The 25,417-nt window shown below is 37.0% G+C and overlaps 1 protein-coding gene across 1 annotated transcript in view; it reads left to right on the forward strand.

The window, feature by feature from the left end:
* Window positions 1-23,470, forward strand: part of LOC131553554 (polycomb group RING finger protein 3) — a 38,617-nt gene extending 15,147 nt beyond the window's left edge. Inside the window, exons 5-10 of the mRNA XM_058798291.1 lie at window positions 3,351-3,406; window positions 3,606-3,716; window positions 6,661-6,749; window positions 12,146-12,283; window positions 16,715-16,795; window positions 17,215-23,470. Coding sequence (XP_058654274.1) covers window positions 3,351-3,406; window positions 3,606-3,716; window positions 6,661-6,749; window positions 12,146-12,283; window positions 16,715-16,795; window positions 17,215-17,262 — 523 coding nt within the window. The 3' untranslated portion in view covers window positions 17,263-23,470. The remainder of the gene's footprint in view (window positions 1-3,350; window positions 3,407-3,605; window positions 3,717-6,660; window positions 6,750-12,145; window positions 12,284-16,714; window positions 16,796-17,214) is intronic.
* The last annotated feature ends 1,947 nt before the right edge of the window (window positions 23,471-25,417 follow it).

Raw genomic sequence — 25,417 nt, forward strand, 5'->3', positions numbered from 1 at the left:
ATTGGCTCTATCTCTCTCTCCTCTCCACCTGTAGCTGGTGTGCGGTGAGCGCACTGGCGCCGTTGTCCTGTGGCTGCTGTCGCATCATCCAAGTGGATGCTGCACACTGGTGGTGGTTGAGAAGAGACCCCCCACATGATTGTAAAGCGCTTTGGGTGTATTGCAATATACATTAAAGCGCTATATAAATGCCTCATTCATTCATTCATTCATTCATATACTGTTTAATCACAAATGCTAATCTTGCACTAGCTCTGTGATGCGCGTGTGTGACTTCATGTATTACGTAATCACGTTGGAAAGGTCACGTGTGGTTAGTTCTTCGTCTGTGTACTTTGGTTTCAACAAAGTATGGTAGGGTGAAAAACTCCATCTCAGTTTCTCCTCCAACTTCAAAATCATCTGATATTGTTGTTTTACCTTTTTTTTTTTTTTTTTTTTTTTTTTTAAGTGGCGTTTTAATTTCTTTCCATGTTCGCTTTGTAAACTCTGGGTCGGTACTTCCGCCTACGTCACACTTGACCTTTCCTACGTGACTACGTAATGCGTAAAGTCTAGCTAGTGCAAGATGAGCATTTGTGGCTAATATATTTTTCTTTTTTTAGTAAAAGGACCGATCTTTTCGCAAGATAAGACACTTATTCCTAAACTGGGATCATGTAGAGCCCTTTGCAGTTGCATTGAAAATGCAATTTGGACCTTCAGCCCGTCCACTATATGGAGAAAAATCCTGGAATGTTTTTGAAGAAAACTTTAATTAATTATCAGGATTTTTTATTTATTTTTTTATTCTGGAAGAGAACTAATCCCTTAAGTCTCATGTGACTCGTAGCCCATGTCTGTTTAGCCCATGCAAGCTTTGAGGTCATCTGTATGCATGTGTACTCTTAAGAGTTGACCAAACAAGCCTGTTTCAACAGGAAAAGGCCTTCACCTTTTTATGCCGTGAGCAGAAACTGCTGCTGAGAGACACGCAGATGTGCTCAGTGTGTAGGTGTGTGCAAACTGTCGGGGTGTGGCGTCCATCTGCCCCCTGAGCATTGGTGCCTCTGTGTCTGATGGATCCGCTGGTGCGCTGGGCCGGATGCCAGCTCTTTCATAATTGTCATTTAGCTGCATAGAAGCTTGCAGTTGCTTGCTGATGAGAAACAATTTCCAAACACATTAAATATTCACCACGGTCCCAGTGCTTCCTTCTGAATGGGGCGGAAAAGAGTTGCCCCAGCCTTGCTGGTGGATGAAAGCCGTGTGGGATACGAGAGGAAGAGACAATATAAGAGTTCGGGGTCAGTTACATTACGTTGTACGCCATCAAACCAGTTCGCCTCCCTCTCCGCATGATTAATCTGACCTTAGTTTAACACCCCGGTGTTTACGAGCCACACTGTTTGATCGTGAATGAAAACTGGATTTGTCTGTATTAACAGTGGCAGCTCATTGATCCTCAGCTCTCTCTCGCAAATATACACCCACACACACACACACACACAAACGGAGCTTTTGTTGATCAGCTAGCTAAATGCCAGTCACCCCTTCACCACCAGGCCTTCCGGCCCCCTCTGTGGAAACTCGGTGGCGGCTAATTGGACCTCTACCTTCCCCGCCAGGCTGCTGGGATTTGGGAACAGGTGGTGGCTCTGGCTGTGCACCAGGGACACAGGTGCTCCGCTGCCTCACAATCCTGATCTCTCTCTGTCTCTTTCTCTCTCATTGTGCCCTCAGGGAACAGATCAGCTAACAGTGAGCTGGACTCTGACACAGAATGTGGCCTGTATTCTCAAAGTGGCACGAGGGCATATCTAAGATCAGTTACCAACTGGTCTGAGTCATTATGTGCTATTAAGAGGAATCGACCTGCCACAAGGGCTCATACACTAAACTAGACCCAAAAATCTTGAGGGAAAAAAAAAAATCATATTTTCATCCCATCTTTACTGTTTTAATTATACTTGCTTCTCATCAAAGAATCCTGAAAAACAAAAATATTAGTTGGAGCAGCACAATTGTTTTTAACATTGATTATAATAAGAAATTGTTTCTTGAGCACCAAATCAGCATATTAGAATGATTTCTGAAGGATCACTGGGGAGTTTTAGGGACGGCTGAGATTTAAGATTTGACAAAACAGGAATAAATGTTTTTAATTTTCATGAAAATAATGTCACACTGCAGGCAAAATTCTTTAAAGGGATAGATCACCCCAAAAGTGAAAATTAAGACCTTCGTTCATCTTCGGAACACAAATTAAGATATTTTTGATGAAATCTGAGAGCTTTCTGACCCTGCACAGACAGCAAGGGAACTGACACGTTCAAGGCCCAGAAAGGTAGTAAGGACATCGGTAAAATAATCCATGTGACATCAGTGGTTCAACCTTAATTTTATGAAGCTACGAGAATACTTTTTGTGTGCAAAGAAAACAAAAATAACTTTATTCAATGATTTCTTCCGTGTGTCTTTGACGCACATTCATGAGAGTACGATGATGCCAGGAGTCGTGGTACTCTCGTGAATGTGCAGCGGAGAATGACCCAGAAGAATTGCTGAATGAAGTCATTTTTGTTTTTTTGCGCACAAAGTATTCTCATAGCTTCATAAAATTAAGGTGGAACCATGGTAGTCATTAAGGTGGTCACATGGACTATTTTAACCAATGTCCTTACTACGTTTCTGGGCCTTGAATGTGTCAGTTCCCTTGCTGTCTATGCAGGGTCAGAAAGCTCTCGGATTTCATCAAAAATATCTTAATTTGCGTTCTGAAGATGAACGAAGGTCTTATGGGTTTGGAATGACACGAGGGCGAGTAATTAATGACAGAATTTTCACTTTTGGGTGAACTATCACTTAAAGGTTTTATGTAAGTCTTCTTGACATGATTCATGAGGTTTAAATGAGTTTAATGCCTGTAAAGTTAAAAGTTTTTTCAGAGTTTTACAGTGTCCCAGAAAGTATAAGCTACACAACAAGAGCTGTGAATCTCAAAGCGGGTGCTTGTTTTGGCTGTTGGCTGCTTGGAACCGGCACTCGTGGGTTTTGTGGCATGGTAACATGTTCTCGGAGGCGGGCAGCCGTACCAGAGGTGCCACAGTGATGAACATGTCAACACACGCTTAATAGGTTTTACCTCCGAGCCCTGGGAACCGCCAGTCACAGGAGAATTAGAGACACGAGGAAGAACTACACTATATGCTAATTAACAATCATAGTTATGAGGGAACGTGCCTGCTGAATGCAAATGCGAATTGCAGTTTTCTTGGTGTTAATTTTTGTCCTTCAGCTGTGTTTCTTGGTGTAATAATGCATATTGTTTGAATAAATTATATTCATTTCCGTTTCTCCCTTTCCCTCAGCCATGACCGAACAATGCAAGATATTGTCTATAAGTTGGTGCCAGGGCTGCAAGAAGGTTCGTCTCTTTTTTTCCTTTTTTTTTTTTGGATGTTTTAGAAATACGATCCCTAAGATCCATGTGAACTGGTAACAAAAATACCCTCATTATCTGATTATATATTTCTTATGTAAAGCATATTTTATGAAGCAGCTAATGATGTGTAAGATTTTAACAGTAAGGCTTTAATTTTTCCTCTTTGTTTTCTTGTGTGCAGCGGAGATGAAGAAACAGAGAGAATTTTATCAGAAGTTAGGCATGGAGGTGCCTGGAGACATCAAAGGAGAGCTGTGTAACATGAAAACTCACCTGGAGTCACAGCGCAATGGTACGTCCCAGGTCTCTTTAACTGCTGTAGGTGGTACAGTCCATCTACAATCACAGAGGAAGTGGGACAGTGTGCCTTTAAAGGTCTTTAAATCTTTCAAAAACATGTCTCTGTCACGTTTCACTACTCCTCTATTTTAACATGTAAAATGTTCAAATAGATTTCCATTTCAAATAAATGCCATTCTTTTGAACTTATCAACGAATCATGAAAAAATGTATAATGGTTTCCACAAAAACATTTAAGTAGTACAACTATTTCTTAACATTGATAATAAAAAGAAATGTTTCTTGAGCAGCAAATCAGCATATTAAAGTGATTTCTGAAAGATCATTAAAGAAGACTGTAATGATACTGAAAATTCCACTTTGCATCATGGGCATAAATTACATTTTAAAATGTATCAAAACAGAAAACAGTTATTTTAAATTATAATATTTATGTCAAATAAATGGGAAGTGTAACTGATCCAAACCTTTTTTTAGTACAGTGAAGAAAATTGGTGTAAAACATGCTTCAATTTTCACATTACAGCTTAACTTTTTTTAAAATTTCTTATGTTGCCCAGTATTGTTCTTTTATTATATTAGTCTAACGGAGCTGAAGAATGAGGAAAGAATGTTTGAAAGCCTCTCGACTCCAAACAAGCACATTATTTCAGTTTATTCGATGGCAAACAGGCCCTTACCTTTTGTTTGAGGAAACGGTAATCTAAACCCAGGCAGTATCTTGCTCTTTTCATCTTTCAGTGCCGTGTTCAGTGATGAAGTCTGTGCAAATACTGGCCCTCAGGCAGGTTGAGTCAGCTGTCGTAATAGCTGGATTCATGCATTGTAGTAAATAAGGCTCAGACGTAAGTGGTCTCTTGTTCCACATTGTCTCAGCCAGTTTAGCAAACCTGTTTTTTCTGAATAATACTACATTTGGAGTCTTCAGTCCTCAAGCACATCACAGAACCATCAAACTGAACCAAGTGGAGAAGCACGTGGTGAAATGATGATGTAACTGACTGCATTACCTGCCCACAAATAAGCATAAAGCATGGCAGCCTTTATTTATGAGTGTTATGAGCATTTAAAAATGCTTTTCTGGCCTGGTGTCACAAGTGTGCTTTTATAAAGGTGATTTTAAGAGAGGTCTTCTCTGAAACTGCGTGGTAGGGTACTTGACGGTGCTTCTCAAATCCCATCACAGTGGATATTAACCAGACTGTTGCCAAGCTTGAAAAAGAAGTCACCCTTCCGGAAAGCATGGTAAAATTGCTACCTGAGCTTGTCTGCCTCATCCACGGACAGCTTTATAGAGGCACCCCGTCTATTAATCACCCTAACGAAACTTATTTCGCTGCAAGTCCTGCTTTTTCTCTCCTTCACAGTCTGCTTGCTGCAGATTAGCTCAGACTCCGTGAACTTTTTCCCAGTCAGGGAACATTTTAACTATCGGAAAGGATATTCTGAGTGTCCTGGGAAGAAGCTATCGCTGTAGCAGTCAAGGCTTAAGAACGTCTGAACCCAGACTGCATTTCGTCCAGATGCACGAAATCCCTTTCCCTTTCCCATTACCGCGGTTGAGATTTCTGGTGATGCAATGACAATGTCATAGTGATGTTTGACAGCCCCTCATACAAAATCATGAGGGTGTGTGGACAGTCGTTCATTTGAAATGCAACCGCACTCGACTGGACTGGTCACATGTATCAAATTCCCTCCTGCATTGACCAGTTTTGGTGATATTTAATTGAAAAATTTGTTTTAAGGATTTAAATGGAGGATATTCATAGTTAAATGCAGCTTAAACTATATTGACAGCATCTGTAGCCTGTTGTCAACAGCCACAGAAAAAAAATGTCAGTAAGATTTTATTTTTAAATAATTTAGAAAAAATGTCTCATGCTCAGCAAGGCTGCATTTTTTTTTTTGTTAAAAAATATAAAAAATCTGTAATATTGCGAAATATATTCTTGTAAGTTAAAATAACTAATTTGTTTTAATACATTTTAAAATGTAATTTATTCCTGTGATGCAAAACTGAATTTTCAGCATCATTAATGGTCTTTGTCACATGATCCTTCCAAAATCATTCTGATATGCTGATTTGGTGCTCAAGAAACCTTTTTATTATAATCTATGTTGGAAACTGTTGTGCTGCTTAATACATTTGTGGAAACCTCAATACTTAATTTTTTTCAGGATTCTTTGATGAATGGAAAGTTCAAAAGAACAGCATTTGCTTGAAATATAAATCGTTTGTAAGATATTATAAAAGTTTTTACTGTCACTTTTGATTAATGCATTTTGCTGAATAAAAGTATTGATTTTTATTTAAAAAATATTAAAGAAATCTTATTGACCCCAAACTTTTGAATGGTAGTGTAGGTTACATTTGGATGCCTCTCATCAATATTAATAAAGGAGAGTATTTTTAGGCTTCCATAAATCTGTAATGAGATGCAGCCCTAGTTTCTGACCTGATCAGTGGGCAGCTGTCTGACTGTCTGAGGTGTGAAGTGTTCTTTGGGCAGGTTGAATCACAAATTAATCTGTTTCCATTGATGAAGTGCAGACTTGTTTTGAGACTGGCAAATGCGTGGGGGAGCAGGTTGAGATAATTGCTTTTTTTGTGTTTGATGAATGTTTCTTCACTGTGTAATGAAGAAACTCTTCCCAGAGTCACAAACTTGTACTCAATATAATTCCAGCTCTGAGAAGCAATGAATTACAAGTTCTTGGAATCTTAACACAAATTATGATTAAACATTGATTGTTTTATAATGCGAAGATGATGTTTGGAAAGATAAATGCATGTGCTACAGTATTTTAAAAGCAGAATTGTGGAGAGATGGATGTGCACAAAAAGGTGGTTCGTTTATGGTTGTCTGGGACTGCCTTTGTAATTTTTTTTTTTTTTTTTTTTATAATATTTTTTTTACATTTTACCCCACCAGGTGACCTGAAATCAGAAGATCCAGCCAATAAGGAAGCAGGAGACGAGAAAGCAGAGGAGGACAATGACTACCATCGCAGTGATGAGCAGGTAGGTTTCCCCGTACCCATCTGACCTCACTAATGTCCCACAAGGGAGCCTCACATTCTGTTAGCATGTCCTAGTTCGTAAGAACGCGTAAGGGCTGTGTTTGGAATATCATACTACTGTACTAGTCTATTTCTGCAGTGTACAGTGCTTTGGAATGCATGGATGACATATATTTCCCAGTTTACAAGAGCAGACCCAGCATAGAATAGTAAATAGAATGGTGCAGTGTGCTCAACATCACCAGTTTCCATTTTTAGAGTGATGAATGAACCAATTATATCAACTTTGTGCAAAAAATGTCTTAAATGAAAAAAGTTCAATGTCATTACAAATATTTTTTGAAAGAAGTTGCTTATGTTCACCAAGGCTGACAAAAAGCCATAAAAAACAGTAATATTGTGAAACATTATTACAAGCTAAAGAGGTCTTATTTAATGTAATATATTTTAAAATAGAATTATTTATTTAAAATATTACAATGTTGTATTTATGTAATTTATTTTTTAGATCAATTTTGAATTAACTTATTAAATTAGGTCAAGTGTAGCATAATACTGTTTACTATTATCATTGCATAATGCATTTACCTTATATTAAAAAAACCCCTGCGGTAGTCAGTGCAGTATTCTAGTATTCCATTTAAAAAATGTCAATGTCAAATGCTCTGCCCCTTCCTGTATGTAATATCCAGTCTAGGGTTGGGCGATTATAGCTTCAAAATTATATCACGATATTTCTAGAATATTTGCGATAATGATATTTATGACGATATGCAACATTTTATTGGTGATTGCAGCTGGCAGGCAGCAGCATTTATTAGTGTAAACACAATGTCTGGACACTGCAATAATGGATGAGAAACGTGGTGTCTGTCGCGGGTTTTACCCGGAGCTGTATTTTTTTTTTACGGTTTTTGTCAATATGACAGTTTACTTAACAGCAAAAAGACAAAGATTTTAGAGCGCTCACGCTATAATCCTTTGATTTAGACTGACAGGACAACTGATATGGTGGTTGCCTAGCAACATGAAAAAACCGCAGCGCACTGCTCATTTTTAATAGTCACCAACTATTAACACCAGTAAAAAACACGTTCGGTGTGATTGGGGCCTTCGGTCTTTTTGCTTATTCGGCCGAACACCAAAAGAGTTTTTAATTTTTTAAAATTTTTTATTTTTTGCTATTTTCAGCCAAATAATTTCTGTTGCCGAACAATTGGTTTTATACCGGTATTATCGTGGACGGTATGATATGGCACACCCCTAATCCAGTCTGTGTTCAGATATTAATGCAGAGCCATTTCAGTGTTTTAGAGGGTTGGTAGTTTCAATAAAGACTCTTTGTATATATATATGTGTGTATGTATATGTGTGTGTGTGTGTGTGTGTATGTATGTGTATATATGTGTGTATGTATGTATATTAGTAGAGTTTGTTTTCCTGCTCTCCTCCTAGCTTCTTAATAATGTAATAACAGAAGGTTGTGTGGCTGCTGTCTACTCGCTGCTTTTGCATTAGGAATACAGATTATTTTCCTTATATAGATTCTAATGCAAAGTGGAGTGTAGGGTTTTCTGTCTGTTATGCTGCATATAACATAACATCTTGGATGCATTTGCATGGCTGGCAATATTAATATATATACAATGTTTTGCAATGATTGCATTTCCAGCAAAAGCAACTCATAAAATGACTCATGCTGTGATATAAGATTTCCTAGTGGAGTGTGTGCATGTGTGAGCGAGATTTATAGAGCAGAAAACACAAAGAACAAGGCATGGAGATGGTATGGTGTAACTGGCTTAAATATGGGTGTGTGTGTTCTTGTTTTGTTGGAGGAAGAGATCGATGAAGATTACTGTTACTGATGTCCTGTGGTCATGAGTTGTCTTGCAAAAGTGTGAGGACAGATTGTCTGTTCATCTGGCCTGCTGTAGTAAAGCTGAGACGGGCACTTTGGCCTCATATATAATGTAAAAAGTCAATTAAAATTTCAGCAATGCTCGTTCAGCTATGCTCGGATGGCCGTGGAACACTTCTGTGTCTGTTGGTCAGACCCGTCCAGTGTGACCTTGTGAGGGGAAATGGGGCCAAAAAGAACCAGGCTGTGCCAAAAGTGGGAAATGCAAATGAATTAAATGGATTTATTACCTGTGGGATTTACTGATATTTATTTAATACCATTTGTGCAGAAAATTTAACTCCACTGCTAATATACAACTTGCTGGCTGGGTAAAATTCACTCTGCATCTGGTTTAAATCAAGTTATTTTTCTCCATTTAATTAATTATAAGCATATTTATCTTACTTTATCCACCATTTTGAATTGAATTACATAATTGGGAATTCTGCAAACTGAATCTTTTGAGCAGTATGTTTTTAACAATCATAAAATGGTGGTTCAGAATCTTCATAAAGAGTCAGTTTAGTGAGTCTCTAAGTTGCTCAGAAGCACTGGGACCAATTCAGTCCAATCTGTGAAAAAAATCATTCAGACCAAATGATTCACAGTAAAGATTTCTTTAAAAATTATTGTAATTTTTTTTTGTATTTAATAAATTTTTTAGCATATTTATCTTGCATTACATTTATCATATTACCTTAAATAATGAGAAGTCGATTTGTTTCTGCAAACTGGGTCATGCAGTTTGTTTTAAAGAAAATCAAAGTCACAAATTTGATTACTTTTGGTCCTCACATAATCGTCACCACATGTTGCATGTTTTTAATCGAAATCACTGCGAGTCTGACGTATCTGAAAGAGTTCAGGGAGTCTTTGAAGGACCATTAAGACCAAATCGGTCCAATTTGTATAATTCAGACCACAGGAATCACTGAAAAGATATGATTCAAGAATGATTTGTCACATTGAAGATCACCAGTTGCCTGTAAAATAGATTACAAAGAGCCAATTTAATTCTAAGGTTTAGAGAGAGTGTAAAGAATGGACATTTAAAAATTAAATTGACTGGTTTTGGTGCAAGAAACCTTGATTAGTTCCGAGGGAAAAATAAAATACTGCAAGTGTAGAATACAGCCTTTTTAAAATTACTTCTGAATTATAATAGCATGGCGAGTGTGTGATTTAGATACCAACCTGTGGTGATTCGCTACACAAACCAGAATATCTACCCTTGTAGAATTAGATTTTAAATCGCAATAATCAACAGCTCATGGCATCTTGAGGAAGGAAGGATATTCGGTGATGGCTGCGGCAAATAAAAGGCCTGTTATGTGGTTGTTCTGGGGTCTGGAGGTTTAATTGGTTGAGTGAGTTTACCATTAGTCATCTGTGTGACTGTTTGCGGTGAGCATAGAAGCCCCGGCCGTGCAGTAATGACCCAGTAATCACACACACACAAACGCGCACAGCTAATGGAGAAGTTCCTTCCTTGTGTTTAATAGTACGCCCATGTTTTTATTACATCTCACCACCACCTGCCTCTAACCGAGCAAATCTCCGATTTACAGCACACTGTTCTTGTAAAGAATGTGGTTGTATGTGGCCCTCAGAAACCCTCAGTTTTCTCCTGGCACCGTTTGCCCTTGAAATGGGCCAGCGTTTAGCCGTCAGGCACAGCTGCCCCTCCTCATCCTTCTCCATTTACTGTCTGTTCTTGGTGAGGCCTGGTCCAAATGGGCCGCTGTGCCACTCCGCACTGCTCAGTCACTTATCGGCAGAAGGACAGAGGGACTGGGAGAGAGAGAGGTATGAAATCCTTAATGCGTCTTGACTCTCTGAAGCCCTCACTCTGCCACTGCACCTGCCGGGCAGCCTGAGGCAACCACAGTCGACTGGCGACTCAACCCTCAGCTCAGTTTTGAAAGATGGCGGAGCTCTCACTGGCATCTGCTGCTTTGTTGTGGAAATTGTGTTTGTGGCGTCTGTATTTTTGTGTGTGTGTGTGTGGCTGTGCATTTTTTAAATTAGAATTATGTTGCTTAACTTTGATTCTTGGCTTGGTGACTGACTTGTCTGGGTTTATGCTTAGGTTTGTGATGACATTGATTAATTTAGCAGATGATTTAACATGAGCAATACATCTTAAGGAAAAAGTATAATAAATGTGCTTTCTTGACAGCCAGGACCTAAATTTAACACTTGTAAATCACAAAAATCATATTCATTTATTTATTTTTTTTGACTTGTTACTTTTTTAGAAGCTCTATCGCAAACATAATTAAGTTTAAATCAAATTATAGTAATGATATACAGCAGCAGTTAAAAGTTTGGAGTTGGTATATTAGTTGAACGACATTTCTTAAGCTCAACAAGGCTGCATTTATTTGATCAAAAATACAGTAATATTGTGAAATACTATTACAATGTACAGTAATGATTTTCTATTTATGGTGGCAAAGCTGAATTTTCAGCATCTTCACTCCAGTTTTCAGGGTCACATGATCCTTCAGAATCATTCTAATATACGGATTTGCAGATTGAGAAATATTTCTTAATGTTATCAGTTAAAAAACTGTTGTGCTGCTTAATATTTTGTAAAAAAAAAAAAATAAATAAAAAATTGTTTTCCCCCTCAGGAATCTTTGAGAATAAAGTTCAAAAGAACAGCATTTATTTAAAGTTTTTTTTGTTACCTTAAAAATGTCTTTACTGTCAATTTTTAGTTTCCTTGCTGAATAAAAGTATCCACATCTCATTCTAACCCCAAACTTTTGAATGGTCTGTTAAGTGATTCAAATCAAATATGTACAAAACGTCTGCTAAAAAAATCTGTTGTCGCTCACATTTTCTCTCAGCATCATTTATCTGGGATGCCACATTCTTCAAGAATGCTTAGTTTTCTCTCTGTTGAATTCCACGTGTAGAATATTCCTCACAATAACCCACCAAACTAAAACATTGTCTTCATGTTATTGCGACAGGCGCCGTCAGAGACTGAAAATGACTCATCTTGCATATGATGTTGTGACTGACACAATGACCTGCAGTGTTCTCACAAATATTGATAGGGATAAAGTATCTATTTTTGAATAATGCAAACTTTAAGCTGTTCAAATTTAAACGCCAATCTTTTCATTTGTATTAAATTACCTCCAATTGCAAATTGCTGTCAGTTTAAACCTATTAAATGACAACAAATCATTTTCAGTGAGAGTTTCTAGGCGATGTGAGTGACCGCGATCATTGGTGATGCAAAGTTCTATACAGGGTCTAACAAAGCAACAAGAAGATTGTGAGGGCCTTGAATAGAGATTGAAAGATCCTTCTACCACGGTTTAGTACCTGAAATATCATGTTTTTACATGTGTAAATATTTTGTGAGGCTCTACATGGTATCTGATATTTAGTCTGAGCCTAAAAGTTAATAGTTGAATATTCTCGTTCACACAATGTAGTTACCTAAATCAAAGTCTCTCTTGCTTTTGTCTGTTCAGGTGAGTATCTGTCTGGAGTGTAACAGCAGTAAGCTCAGAGGACTCAAGCGGAAGTGGATTCGTTGTTCGGCTCAGGCAACCGTTCTCCACCTCAAGAAGTTCATCGCGAAGAAGCTAAACCTGACATCTTTCAATGAGGTATGTGATCCGCCAGACCTGAAGCTCCCTCATGCTAAGAGCGAAGTTCAGAACGAAACCCATTATCTTCCTTTTCCCTCGGTTGAAGTTAACTCGTTAGAGACCTTTGCCACCATGCTGGCCAGCATCGGCGTTCCCTTCATGACAATGGCTCTTGCGTGAGTCACCATGCACATTTCAAAGCTCCTCCGTGCTGTCACGATTCCCATAAAGCTTTCAGCATGCCTCATATTTTCAGAGACAAATAATAGACTGTAATATCATTTGCTCTCTGTCATGTATCTCGCAGCCTGCCAACATCTCATAGTACAATTTAACACAAAACTTGACTAATTATTGCTGCTCCATCACCCTTTTTTCCCTCCTTTGTGTTAGAAATGTGTGGGCTATTCCACCGCACACATCCGTCAAAAACTTTCCCCCGCAATAATACTGTCAGATGCCTGTTGTTCTCGGCGAGTATCGAGAGTTATAGCTGCCAACAGCACAATACCGCTCCGAGCCAGATAAAAAATACGACTTTGAAATGGCAGCGGTTTGTGTAGCGGCTCTGCTTTGAAGTGTAGGAGAAAAGCAAAATCTTTGAAGAACTAAATCCTAATAAGCATCAAAAGTTTCATTGTTTCACTGTCAGACGTTTCTGTCTCTGAACATCCCTGGCTCGCATCCTAGATGACTTTAAATGCTGAATAGTGCCAAAGCTCATGGCCTCCAGCAGGTGTTGCTGTGGTCGTGCTGCTCTTGTTCGACTCACAGCGAGCCAAAACACACAGACACCGGCACTGGTGTTTCACTGCGCACTATTCTAGAGAGAATGGCATCCCTTATACTGTGATACACATAATCCTTTGGACGGTTATGGCTGCTCTTGCGCATTAAAGGTTTTGCGTCTTTTGTTTTGGCTTGAAGAATAGGTGGAACTGAATGTTGAGAGTGTACAAAGGACTGTCACTTTTCTGTAAAGCACCATAAAATCCCACCTGTCCCCAGAGACATTCGTACACAATTGATTATGCGGTTCTCTGGAAAACTTTATTCTGATTGGTCAGTTGCAGTGTTCTCTGGACATGTTTTTGTATAATGGCTGATAAACTGTACATTTGAGCAATGTTCTACTCATATGAGTGATAAATAATGCGTATAGAGAGAGAAAGAGATTATTTGTTTATTTGGTGATTGGCTGTGTAATATGTTGGAATATCTGTGCAAAACTAGATGTTTTAAAACTCAGCTAGACTGTGGGGTGTAAGATCTCGAGATGCATTTTTAATGTTTTTAACTTGACGCATCATCTGAAGAACTTAACATTTTATGTCATGAAAATGTTCATTTGAGTCCGACAGTAATGTTAATTTGAGGCAGTGAATTCAATTTGATTGCTGTAATGTTGTGCTAAAGTTGTAAGCATGCTGAAACCTTCTCTATAAAGTCTGAGGTTGCTAAAAATGTTTCTAAAAATAATCAAGATAAACTCATTAGGAATCATTCAAGATGATTGGTCATCGAGCAGCAGACTATTTGTCCATCCTGCCCATCCCTAATAAGGGTCCTATTCAGTTTATTGTGCAATAATGAGCAGCTGACTTATTTAAAGGTGCTGTATGTAATTTCTGGACTTTACTAAATAGGGGTGTGCGATTATTGGGAAAAAAAAAAAAAAGATATCTCAATATTTTTGGGGTCAGTTCACATCAGTGATAGAAATTCATCTTTTCATATAACTTTAAATTGATTTTTACCTTTTATGGGCAATTTTACCTTTTTTATAAACAAATGAAACCAGTATCATCAAAATTAATCTATGCAGAAGTTGCATGTGAAGTGGCATTTAGATGTATTTACACACTGTTTAATGTAGCTCATAGGGACATGGAGTGCTTTAACCTGCACTTACAAATGCATAATGTTTTGATATTTTAAAGACAAAACACTGAATACTGATATTTGAGATTATTTTAAAATGAACAGATACTTTAAATGTGAAATTAAAATCGCCAGTAGGTGGCAGCAAGTCACTGTTAACAAGTGAGTCATTGCGACTGAACCGAATCATTTAAACGGTTGATTCATTCAGGAACTAAACATCGTCATGTTGCTCAGAGACGCAAAAACAGTGCTGTAGCTGTTTGGAATAATTTTTTGTTGGCAAAATGGAGCAAAAACAGGCAATATGGTGTCTAAATCGTAAGTCTCTTAATATTAACTTATTGTTTATTGAACTGTTGTATAAAATCAATATCACAATCATGCTTATTTTTGAACAAAAAACAGCACTCTTCGAGTGATTTTAACTGTATGAAACGATATATGTATACACATTTTCTGCCCCCATGTCTTGAATTTTGTGATCATTCTTAATGCATTTTATTAGGCTGAATCATGCAGTGAAAGAACACTCTAAATGCGCACGCGCTCTAGTCTATACTTCACGTAATGAATGCGTGCACTCTGTAGGGGTGTTTTGTTTGGTTTTTGCAAAATACTCGATAACGTCAAATTGCACATGGCTAAAACAACAATTACAATATTATCGCAGACGATATATATATCGCACACCACAGTACTAAAGCAAAAAAATACCATAACATGTTTATTAAATATCTGCAAACACGTTAAGTTCACACATTTCTTTTCTTTTTTTTCTCTCCATAAAACAACATTAGAGCCAGTTATTCTGCTTTGAAATATGTGCTCCTTGTTGGAATGTTTTGTTTTGGTCTGTGTGACTCCGCCCACTGCGAGTGTAACCAATAGTATTGCGACAGGGTTGCCAGTTTGTGGAAAACGCAGTGTATCGCAGCCATTAATAGGGGTGTGCGATACTGCAAATTTTGGTATCGATCCGATACTAAGTAAATGCAGGGCAAGTATCGCCGATACTGATACCGATACTTTTTCCTTTTTAATAACATACATTTAAATGACCAATTACACTTTGAAAATTAACAATAACTTATACTGATATGACTAAAATATTACATGCACCTTAAAGCTATGTGGATATTATTTGCCTTTCTGAAAGGAGTTTGCAAGCAGAGGAGCCCAGAATATGAAAGCAATGCGTAAAGTTTTGTTAAGCATTTTCCTCCCATAGAAAAGAGTTAAGAAAAAACAAAACAAAAAAAAAACATTAAGAAAGTAATATTGAAAGGCCAACTCAGTATACTGATGATGCAAACTATATGCAGGTAAGCAGCCCAGGATATGAACGCAAAGTGCATGCATGTTAAGTGTTTTCCTCTGATAGAAAACCTTTATAAAGAAAAGAAAAACAATGTGGCTTAATGGTTGAAGACAGTAATAGCCTACTGTATAAAAAGGCCAAATTCTGTAAATTGAATGGGTCTGGCTTCCAGTCTCATCCGCTTCCAGCAATTTTTAACTGTACAAAACAGCTCGTTTTGCTGCTTGCTTGGTATTGCAAACTGGTGTTTCTTACCATATTATTTTAATGAATTGTCTTAATTATAAACACACACGGTGGATAGCACAAACAATTTTACCGTTTATTGCACTGTTATTTTTCTCATGTTTTCCCTACCGTGCCTAATGAAGTGGAAGTCTTGCACATAGCCTATGAAAAAAGCTTACTTCCACATTGAAAAAGGTGAATAAGTTTGGTGCTGTTGCCACAGTAGCGAATTTCTACCGTTCCATCTCTCGCTGTAGCCAATAATATCCACTTGCGCTTGGAGCCGCTGAGTCACATAATGGCATAACATTTACATTTATGCATTTAGCAGACGCTTTTATCCAAAGCGACTTACAGTGCATTCAGGCTATACATTTTGTTTTATCAGTATGTATCAGCATAACAAAACACTAAAGCAGGGGAGGAGCAGTAATTTTTGCATAAGAGACGTGAAAAGAGAGGTATATAAACACACAGACATGTCTATTCTTTGTTGAATGTATTAAGCAATACATTAAGTGTAGAGGAGAGAAAATTAACCTAAAGTATCGATCTAATGAGGCTAGTATCGATCCGATACCGATACCAACGTTGGTATCAATATTAGGATCGATCCTCCCACCCCTAGCCATTAAAGCCAGCAAACGAACTGGGTCAAAGATCACAGATTGTACCCGAACTAAGAAACCTCTGCATCTATCGAAAAAGAAGAATATTAAACACAGATAAAACAACTCATCACCTTAAACTGTAAGGCTCGTTGGCTAACGTTGACTTGTTCCTTGTTGCATCTTACAACCTGTGTGAGCGTCGCATCTGAGGAAGAGGGTGCGGGAGAGACAACACTCTCCAATATTTTGAATTTGGACTGCAGTACCCATTTCAACTGCTAGCTGTCATTATTACATACTGCACCTTTAATGGTACTGCAAGATTACGGAAGGAATAGTTTTGTTTAGTCTTTTCTCGTGCACTGTGTTTTTGGGGCCTGTTTGCTATATTTGTGTGCTTATTTTCAGCTGGACATCTTATGCAATGAAGAAATCTTGGGCAAGGACCATACTTTGAAATTTGTTGTGGTAACGAGATGGAGATTTAAGGTAATTAAAGATAAATTTGTGTGAATGTATGTTTGTCATAGATTAGCTTGGGTTTATTATTCCCGTTTGCCATCCTGAAGTGCATGTCACTTTCTATACATTCATGGATAATTTGCATGCATGCATAATCAAACACATTATGTGAAGGTATGAAATTGTCCTTGTGTTGTCTTCACCATTATTATATATTCATCTTCTCTTCCATCATAAGTAATGTTCATTCAACAGCAAGTCAGAAATTGACATTTTGATGCATAGATGTTGTTTTTTTTTTTAAAGGTTGCATATCTAATTCTGCTTCCCTGAAATGCCGTTGCAAAAACAATAGATGCACTTGACTTTCTGTTCCTTTGTTTCCATTCTAGTGGCTCTATGACTTTCAGTCACACGAATGCTTGTGTGTTTTGTGTGCGTTCCAGAAATCCCCCCTCCTCCTTCATTACAGACCCAAAATGGATCTGCTGTAGTTGGACAAAAACGCTTGGTTGTTTTGGCCCAGTGGCTGAGGACTGTGCTACGTGCTATATATGCAGAGACCATCAACGCCCACACCAAACAAACACCCGTCAACACAGATACGAGCCAGCAAACAACAAAACCAGCACAGCCACTGCAACACTGGCGACTTTTGGGAACAACCGCTTTTCTCTGTTTGTTCGTCCGCTATATGTCCTAGATATGTGAAAAATTGAGAGAAAGCATATATTTATACTTTTGTATAGATGAGAGAAGTGGAACCGACTGTTTACACTATTAAAACAAAAAAAGACAAAAAAAAAAAAGGTCATGAGAAAAGGTTTAACTTTTTTTTGTACCATTGGACTTTGTTCCCACTTCAATTATGGACAAAAAGATGGTGCTCGGTGTCTGCCGTCCTCCGTGGAAGTGTCCACTTTTACACTGCTAACCAGAAGAGAGGAGGCGTTTCAAACTGACCGCTCTCTCTCTCAGGTCTTACCCAACACTTCTCGGGAGCGCAGAGCCTTTCTAAGCTTATATAAAGCAGTTTATATGAGTGTATTATTTCAGAGCGGTTTCTTTCTTTACTTTTTGGCGTCGCTACGAGTGGAATTGTGAATAGGCAAATTTATGTGTAGTATTTATGTTCTATTTACCAATATTGTATATAAAAGTTGTTGGTGGAGAGAAGGGATGAAAGATGTAATGAAAGTGTGTGTGTGTGAAAGACTAAAAGGCTAAAAAAATAGAGACCGATTAGAGTGGTTTTCCAAAAGTGCTACATTTTGGCCTGTGTTTATGTGGCTACATGGAAAAGACATAAATATTCAGCTAAATTCAAGGCAGATTCCAAATTGGGTGAATCTCACTAAATATTTTCACCCCAAAATCAAAAGAAAAAAAGAAATTGTATTTTGCTTAACGGAAATGAAGCTCGGTTTTGGGACCATTAAGATTTGTTTTGCCATTATTTTCAGTACAATTACGCACATTCCCTGCCCGAATTCAAACATTATCATAATGCATCTGCTTGTTTTATGTTTTTGTGATTTTCATTTTTTTCAGTACAGATTTGCATTACTTTAATACAGTAAAAAGTGTATTACAGGAACATTGTATTACAGTAAAAAAATCATTATTTTTATCATTATTTACAGCACACCTTAAAGTCAGTACAGTGTATACATCTGTGATGTATAAATACAATTTTAAAATCACCTTTTTAAATTTTTTTTGGAATATATAAAAAAAACAATGCGGTAATGAGCAGTTTTGTAGAATGTTATTTATTAAGAAAATAATGTCACAATGCAAAAAAAGTCTTAATGGTCATATAAACAATCTTCTTTTTCTTAAATATAATTTAATAAATGAATTATAATAATAATTATAATTATTTTACAAAAGATATAAATTATTTAGCGTTTTTTTTTTTTTTCATTAGATTTTGGGGTAAAATATGACCCAAGAAATTTGACAAGAGTTATGAAATTCACTCTATCAGTACATCTCTTTTTAGTGGTGCAGACGTTTTTTGATGCAAAAAGCTTATATTTTGGTTCTCTTTAATTAAGGATGATTTTTAAGTGTCTAATTAAACGCATCAGTGATTAAAATTGATTTTGAACACAAAAGGTGCTTTTAATCATTTGATTCTCCCAAATGTTAATTTGCAGCTCTAGAATCATTCAGTGTGAGGATGAATCCTTAGTATGTTAATATCTTTAACTTACTTTCATAAACAGCCAACCCCTCATATACACGTACGTCCCGTTGTATAATCCCACAGCCTCAATGTCATATATGCAATGCATTACCATTTAATTGAAGATGAAACATTCAGTCCTTACAATGACGTGATGTCAGTTCTCTGCTCCTCCGCAGTACGAATGTAACCCACAAGTAACCGTCCATATGTATTGTACAGTTATTTGTTTTATCACTGTCTTTAGTGCCAAAGGCTTCATACTTCCTCCTGACTTCACTCTATTCCGAATGGCAAGCTGCATGAATGGCAGAATGCGAAAAGCGTTTGACCTTAACTCATTTAATATAGAGGAATATGGCAAATTGAGATCAGAGTATGATTTTTCGGGTTAGGTTAGTGAAAATTGGCTAGTTGTTGAAATCGATGGATGTATTTATTTATTTTTGTTTTGTGAGCCCTAATGAATTAAGGTCGTTTTTATTTTCATTGTGGCAGACAAACTGCTTCTAGTTGATCGAATATTAAAGGGCTCTTATCAGATTTCTAACGTAAATGTATTTGAAATCTTTCTTAAAGAGCTAATTGACTTTTTATATCCAAACATTTACTTAAAACGTCTGTTTTTACTTTAAAACAATCCACTATAGCAGTCAACTTTTACACGGGTAAATGCCAAACCAGCTTGACCAAATCTCTCTGGATCTCATCATTAAGTTATTCCGTAAATACTGAATGATTTTTTTTGTATATCCAATACTGGAGTCTTGCCCATGAGTCTTTTTTTCGCTGTCTTATAATGTGAATTATCTCAGTATGCATTCTGTTTTCAGCTTCACTGCATATTGTTTGGCTTTATTGCATCACCAATACGCTCTTGTAAAGAGGATGATGTCATGATGGTTTAAATGTTGCGTTCTCGTATGTATCAGCCATTTCACGCAAACATTTAAATGGCTAGTGTTCCAAACACAGACTGCAGGTTTATTCCTGGTGATGAAAATGCAACAAATGCATGATTTTACTGTTTTTATTTTATGCGTTTCTGAAACTCATTGACATGGTGAAGGCTGGTGTTCGCTGGCGTTTCTCCCATTTGAGCCAATAACTGGTGCTAATGTTTTGTACCTTTCAAAAATAAACCGAACTAAACATGGTGCTGACCAGGGCTGAGTCTTAAAATACCTGTATAGCTTTTTGAAATGCTTGGTGCTCTCAGGTCTTGTGAAACTTGTTTTTACAGCCTGTTTTTGAGGAAAGTTGGTTATGGATTCATGGATTTTCTTTTACTGCTGTCCTAGAACACTCTGAATAAGTCTCAAATGGAAAAATAACACCACCATTGTCATAAAGGAACGCTGGCATTTAGAGTAAAGACCTGTTGTACATCATTTCCACAGCTTTGCTCGATCATCCCAGGATTTGAACATGGCAACTTGTTCTGGCACTGTTCTGTATTGTTAAACCTCTATCACAAATCTCTATGCGGTTGTTCCATTTTTTTGGCGATGAAGGCAAGTCGGAAGGCAGGGTTTTTTGCTTTAGTATTGTTTAAATCACCACACAGTTCCACTCTCCTAGGGCCTCATTGTGCATGAGAGGTGTGTTAGCGCTCTGAGGTAGATTCGCTATACTGCGCAGTATTGGGATGGATCGATACTCGGGCCATGTTATCAGGCTTGCATTGAGACATCAGCGCTACTTCACTTGACAGGCAGGCTGTAAGAAGCTTACTAGAGGCCTGCTTTACTGCTTTAGAAGCTGTGGACTGTGTCCAGACTGAAGTTGCCAAGACTGGAGGCTGGTTGTCTTATTTCCTTTTGCTAGTTTTTTTTTTTGGCAGCGTGTGGCCCTGCGACAATGGTGCTCCGTGACTGACTTTGAAATTTGAAACTGAGCTACAAATCTGGAGATGTAGAGATGATATCAGAGGATGATCCTTAGGTGAATCTCAGGAAATTATCTGTAACATATCTGTGTCGTATTTCACCCCCCCCAAAAAAAGAAGTTATATTTTGCTATTGTGTAACGACCAGTGTGCTGTTTTGAAATACATTTTCATCCAATTGTCGTAATGCAAAAAAATATCTCATTACTGTAATGTAAAAAGATTATATTTAATTATTTATACATGTAAATCATGGGGGAAATAAACTGAAAATGGCCAGATGTGTTATGGTAATGATAATTTGGGGGCAAGTTTGGCTTAATTGTCATGTTAAAAATTTTGTCATTTACTCTTCCTCATGTTTTTCTGAACTTGTATGCATTTCTTTTTCAGTTGCTGATTGACTTCCATTGACTTTCAAAGTATTTTTTTTTTCTCCATATAGTGTAATTCAATGGCTACCAGAAACAGTTTGGTTACCAACATTCTTCAAAATATCTTGTGTTATATTCAACAGAGGAAAGAAATTCATACAGGTTTGAAACAACTAAAAGGTGAGAAAATTATGGTATAATTTTCATTTTTGAGTGAACTATGCCTTTTAATGGTCTAAGAATATGGTTAATTTTCTATATATAAAATATAATTTCTTTTTTTTTCCGGAGTGAAATTCGACCTAGACATGTTTTCACGATTCACCTCTTTGTGACAACAGAAAACATTTCAATAAAAAAAAATAAAACTGCCCATTTCTCCATCGTGCAAAATTTCAGCTGCGCTGGAAAGCACTTCTTATTTATTGTCTTTTGAAAAGCTTACAGCAGCCCTAAAAGGGCACCATTTCGGTTTATTTCTCATTCTGTATATCATCTCTCTCCAGTCACTCTCTCGAGTCAGGATTGTCTGTCCTCTGAGTCATCTACCATGATTGTATTCTCACTAGTGCAGTGTGTTTAAAGAGCACTCTGCATTAAGGTCTGAGAGTCTGTAAAATCAGACGATGAGGCCGAAACACAGAAACCGCAATCCCGCCTAATAGGGTTTCAGCGGGCGACTTTTCTAAGGCTGTGTTGATTGAGCTACTATGATTGGTCAGTTTTTGGGTTCCACTGATTATGAGCCTGATTGGCTAGTGGTTGCCAGGTATGTCACTATGGCTATTGTTTGCTGTCAGTTAAAAGCATTGCAACATCGCTGTAAGAAATCTGTCTTAATTGGCAGCAGGAGCTTGTTTTGGCAACCGGTTTTCGCAGTTATTTGCAGTCTGTGTATTGTATTTGGATTGTTGTTGATTTGAAGAAACTAACCTTCAAGGTAGCACCTCCGAATGAGCCATATATATATATTTATCACACTTCTCACATTTCTCCCCCATTAAATGTTATTTATTTATACTGTAAAGACTGAAGTGATCTGAAATATAAAGCGTGTCGAGATTTGCCGCCTCTCATCGATATCTTCATCTGTACATGCTTTGATTGCTATATACAGGATTTGAACATGATGAAATAGTGTCACTTAAGCATTATATCCCTTTTCCTTCTCTGTCATTCAGCATATAGTCTTATCCATGTATGCGCTTTGTGTATAAAAGAAGCTGTAAATTCATTTTAAGGTTGTGGTGGGACTGGGAAAAAGCATTCAGACTGGGTCGTGTGGAACGATCGTTATGTATCCGAGGAAAAAAAAAGTGCAATATATGTCTCTCAGATGGTTCTTGGTTTCAGCTCTGGAAGCTTCATTCGATTTATATCTGTTCGTTAGGTGCTCAGGTCACAGATAGAGTCCATACAGTTCTCATCCCTCTGATTCTACGGGTGCCTGCTTGGCTCAATTCACACTAATGTTCCATACATAGCTCATTGTTTTCCTAACTTTTGTTTTTTGTTTGTTTGGTTTTTTTTGTAACCGCTATTAAGTTTCTTTTAGTGGTAAAATATTGACATTTTAATAGTGTCCTTTTCCTTGTCTCTCTTTTTTTTTTTTCTGGCATAATGATTATTTATTGCACATGGTTTCCATAGTCACACAAATGAGTTTTGTTTAAACTGGGCTGGAGTTTCTTACAATTTTATGGAAGCTTTTGTTGAAATTTTGAAAGTGTGTATTTCATGAATAAATGCCTTAAAAAGAAGTGTGTCTCTCTCTGTCTTCTGCTTGCAACATTAGAGTACATTAAATTAGAATTTGATCACATAAAGTCCCTTTTAAGGAGTTTAAATTTCCCAGGCAAGTATACATTCTATGTACTATGTATGAATGGCAACATCTATGAACCTTTTTGTTAATATTACATTTAAATAAGAATGTTACTGGATCTGATTTTCATTTTTATATGTGTGAACTGTCTTATGTCCCTGTTATATGCTTATCAGTGTCAGGGTTGTGCACATATTATAGATAGATTTAATATTTGGGCTAACTTTTATTTTTATTAATTTTTATTTTAGCTTTAGTTGTTTTAGCACATCAAGTTTTCAAATTTAAAATTTGTTCAAATTACAGTTTTATATTTTATTTCAGTTAACTTTTGAGGATGCCTTTGGAATTTCAGTTCATTTCCTGAATTTGTATTGCAGTAGTAAACAGAATGCAGAATTGCAATTTACCTATGAATTTAAATTTTATTGCGTGTGTGTGTGTGTTACACTTATACAGCCTATATAACTTTTATATAGTAACTATTTGTTTTTGCACAAAACTAAAGATGGAGTATTTTGAATGAAATAAATTTCAATTCCTGTCATTACAATTCAGATTCCAATTCAACATCCTGTGGGTTTGGCTTTAGTTCTATTCAGCCGTTTTATGCCATAAAGCTGTTCTGAATGAATGAAGGAAAGCAACAAAGGATATAAACAACAAAGCTACCGGTTTAGAAATCCCAGAGGTGTGACCAAATATAATGGCTTTGCCTTTCTCTTTGTTTATAAATTCCCAAGTGAACGCTCATTGAAATGAGTCCTTTTTACCATGTTAAAGAAACTGTGACGAGGCGACCCTACTGCCTCAAGATGCACGGCACGAACAGAATAGAGCACCACGGATTTGGTAAGGTGGCGGTCAGAGTTTCAAATACAGAGGTAACGAGCCTGTAATATCCTCATTCCTTCTCATTTCACTTCTGACCGTTTGTAAAACTGCAGTCTAATGAAGTATCAGGAATGGAGGGTGCTGTTCATTTCTCCTGCTTTATTTGTATTCAAAGCAAAGTGACCCACGATTTCGTCTAAAGAGCTTTCCAGCAACGTTGCTGAACATTCATCTGTTCTTAATATGTAAACATTAAAATTAATGTCAGTTGTATAGATCATTAGATTTCAGTGTTTGAAATACAACTCAGTAAGATGTTCTTATAGTCAGTCAGTCCACATTATTCCAAAGGAAAAAAAAAAAAATGTATATTTTAAATTGCTAAAACTTCATTAAGATTATAGCTTTCTCTAGGCATTATAAACCTCTTTGGATGTCAGTAATGTCTTTTATTTTCACTTAGAAATGCATCAGGTTACAGAAGTAGAATGGGTTGTGAAGGCTGTCATGTTTACTTTAAACAGTCAGTCATCATAGTGCCAGAGCTGAGCTTTTTGGTTTGAGGCTGCAAGCTTAAGAAATTAAACAAAGCCAGTTATCTTCAGAGGAAGTCCATGGAAAATGGTCGAAATTGTTGTTGACAGAGCTGGGTAGATTACCTACATATTGTAGTCCGCTACTGATTCCAAATTACATGACAATAATTGTAGTTAATAACGTAATCCATTACATTATTTTAGGTAATATAGTCAGAATACAGTCTGATTACGAGTATTTTAAAATGTAATTTGATCTTGCAAGTATACTTAATTTTTGGAGTCTGATTACATAATCCAGATTACATGTAATCAGTTACTACCCAGCTCTGATTGTTGACACGGGTAACACATTTCACAATCTCTTGCAGATTCTGTAAAACAATTTTCACTATGAAATTGCTAGTAAATTTCACAAATAATTACAAAGCAGTTCCAATGCCATACAATTAACATTAGCTAAGAACAATCAGTCAATTAATCAAGTCCTTTACAAGAAATACTGTAAGTATATATCCACAATGCACCTAAAAAAGCTATTCAATAAAGAAAATATTCAAGTTCTATTTAAAATTTCCAATCAATTAAGTTCACCATTCATGGAACGGGAGACTATTCCAGAGTTTAGGACCCATCATATAAAATTCATGGTCACCTTTAGATTTATAATTACAGCAAGGAACTTTTAAAAGCAATTGATCAGAAGACCTAAATGTTCTAGAGATCACTAAAATACTGGGATGCAAGCCCTGATTGTGCTTTGCAAACATAAAGGAGATTTAATAAATGCTATAGTTCATACTTGATGCATCAACTAATGTGACCAAATTCAACCTTATTTTAAAGTGTTATCGTGACATTTATTTAGCTATGGCACTTTATTTCTAACAATAAGCTCAGCTATAGAATCCATACCATCATCTCCTCACACAGATGAGACCCTCAAGAAAATAACACTGTCGACCCCATCTGTAGGACTTCACATCACTGTTGCCAACTCT

This window comes from Onychostoma macrolepis, chromosome 14, assembly GCF_012432095.1.
Source record: "Onychostoma macrolepis isolate SWU-2019 chromosome 14, ASM1243209v1, whole genome shotgun sequence".
Lineage (NCBI taxonomy): Eukaryota > Metazoa > Chordata > Actinopteri > Cypriniformes > Cyprinidae > Onychostoma > Onychostoma macrolepis.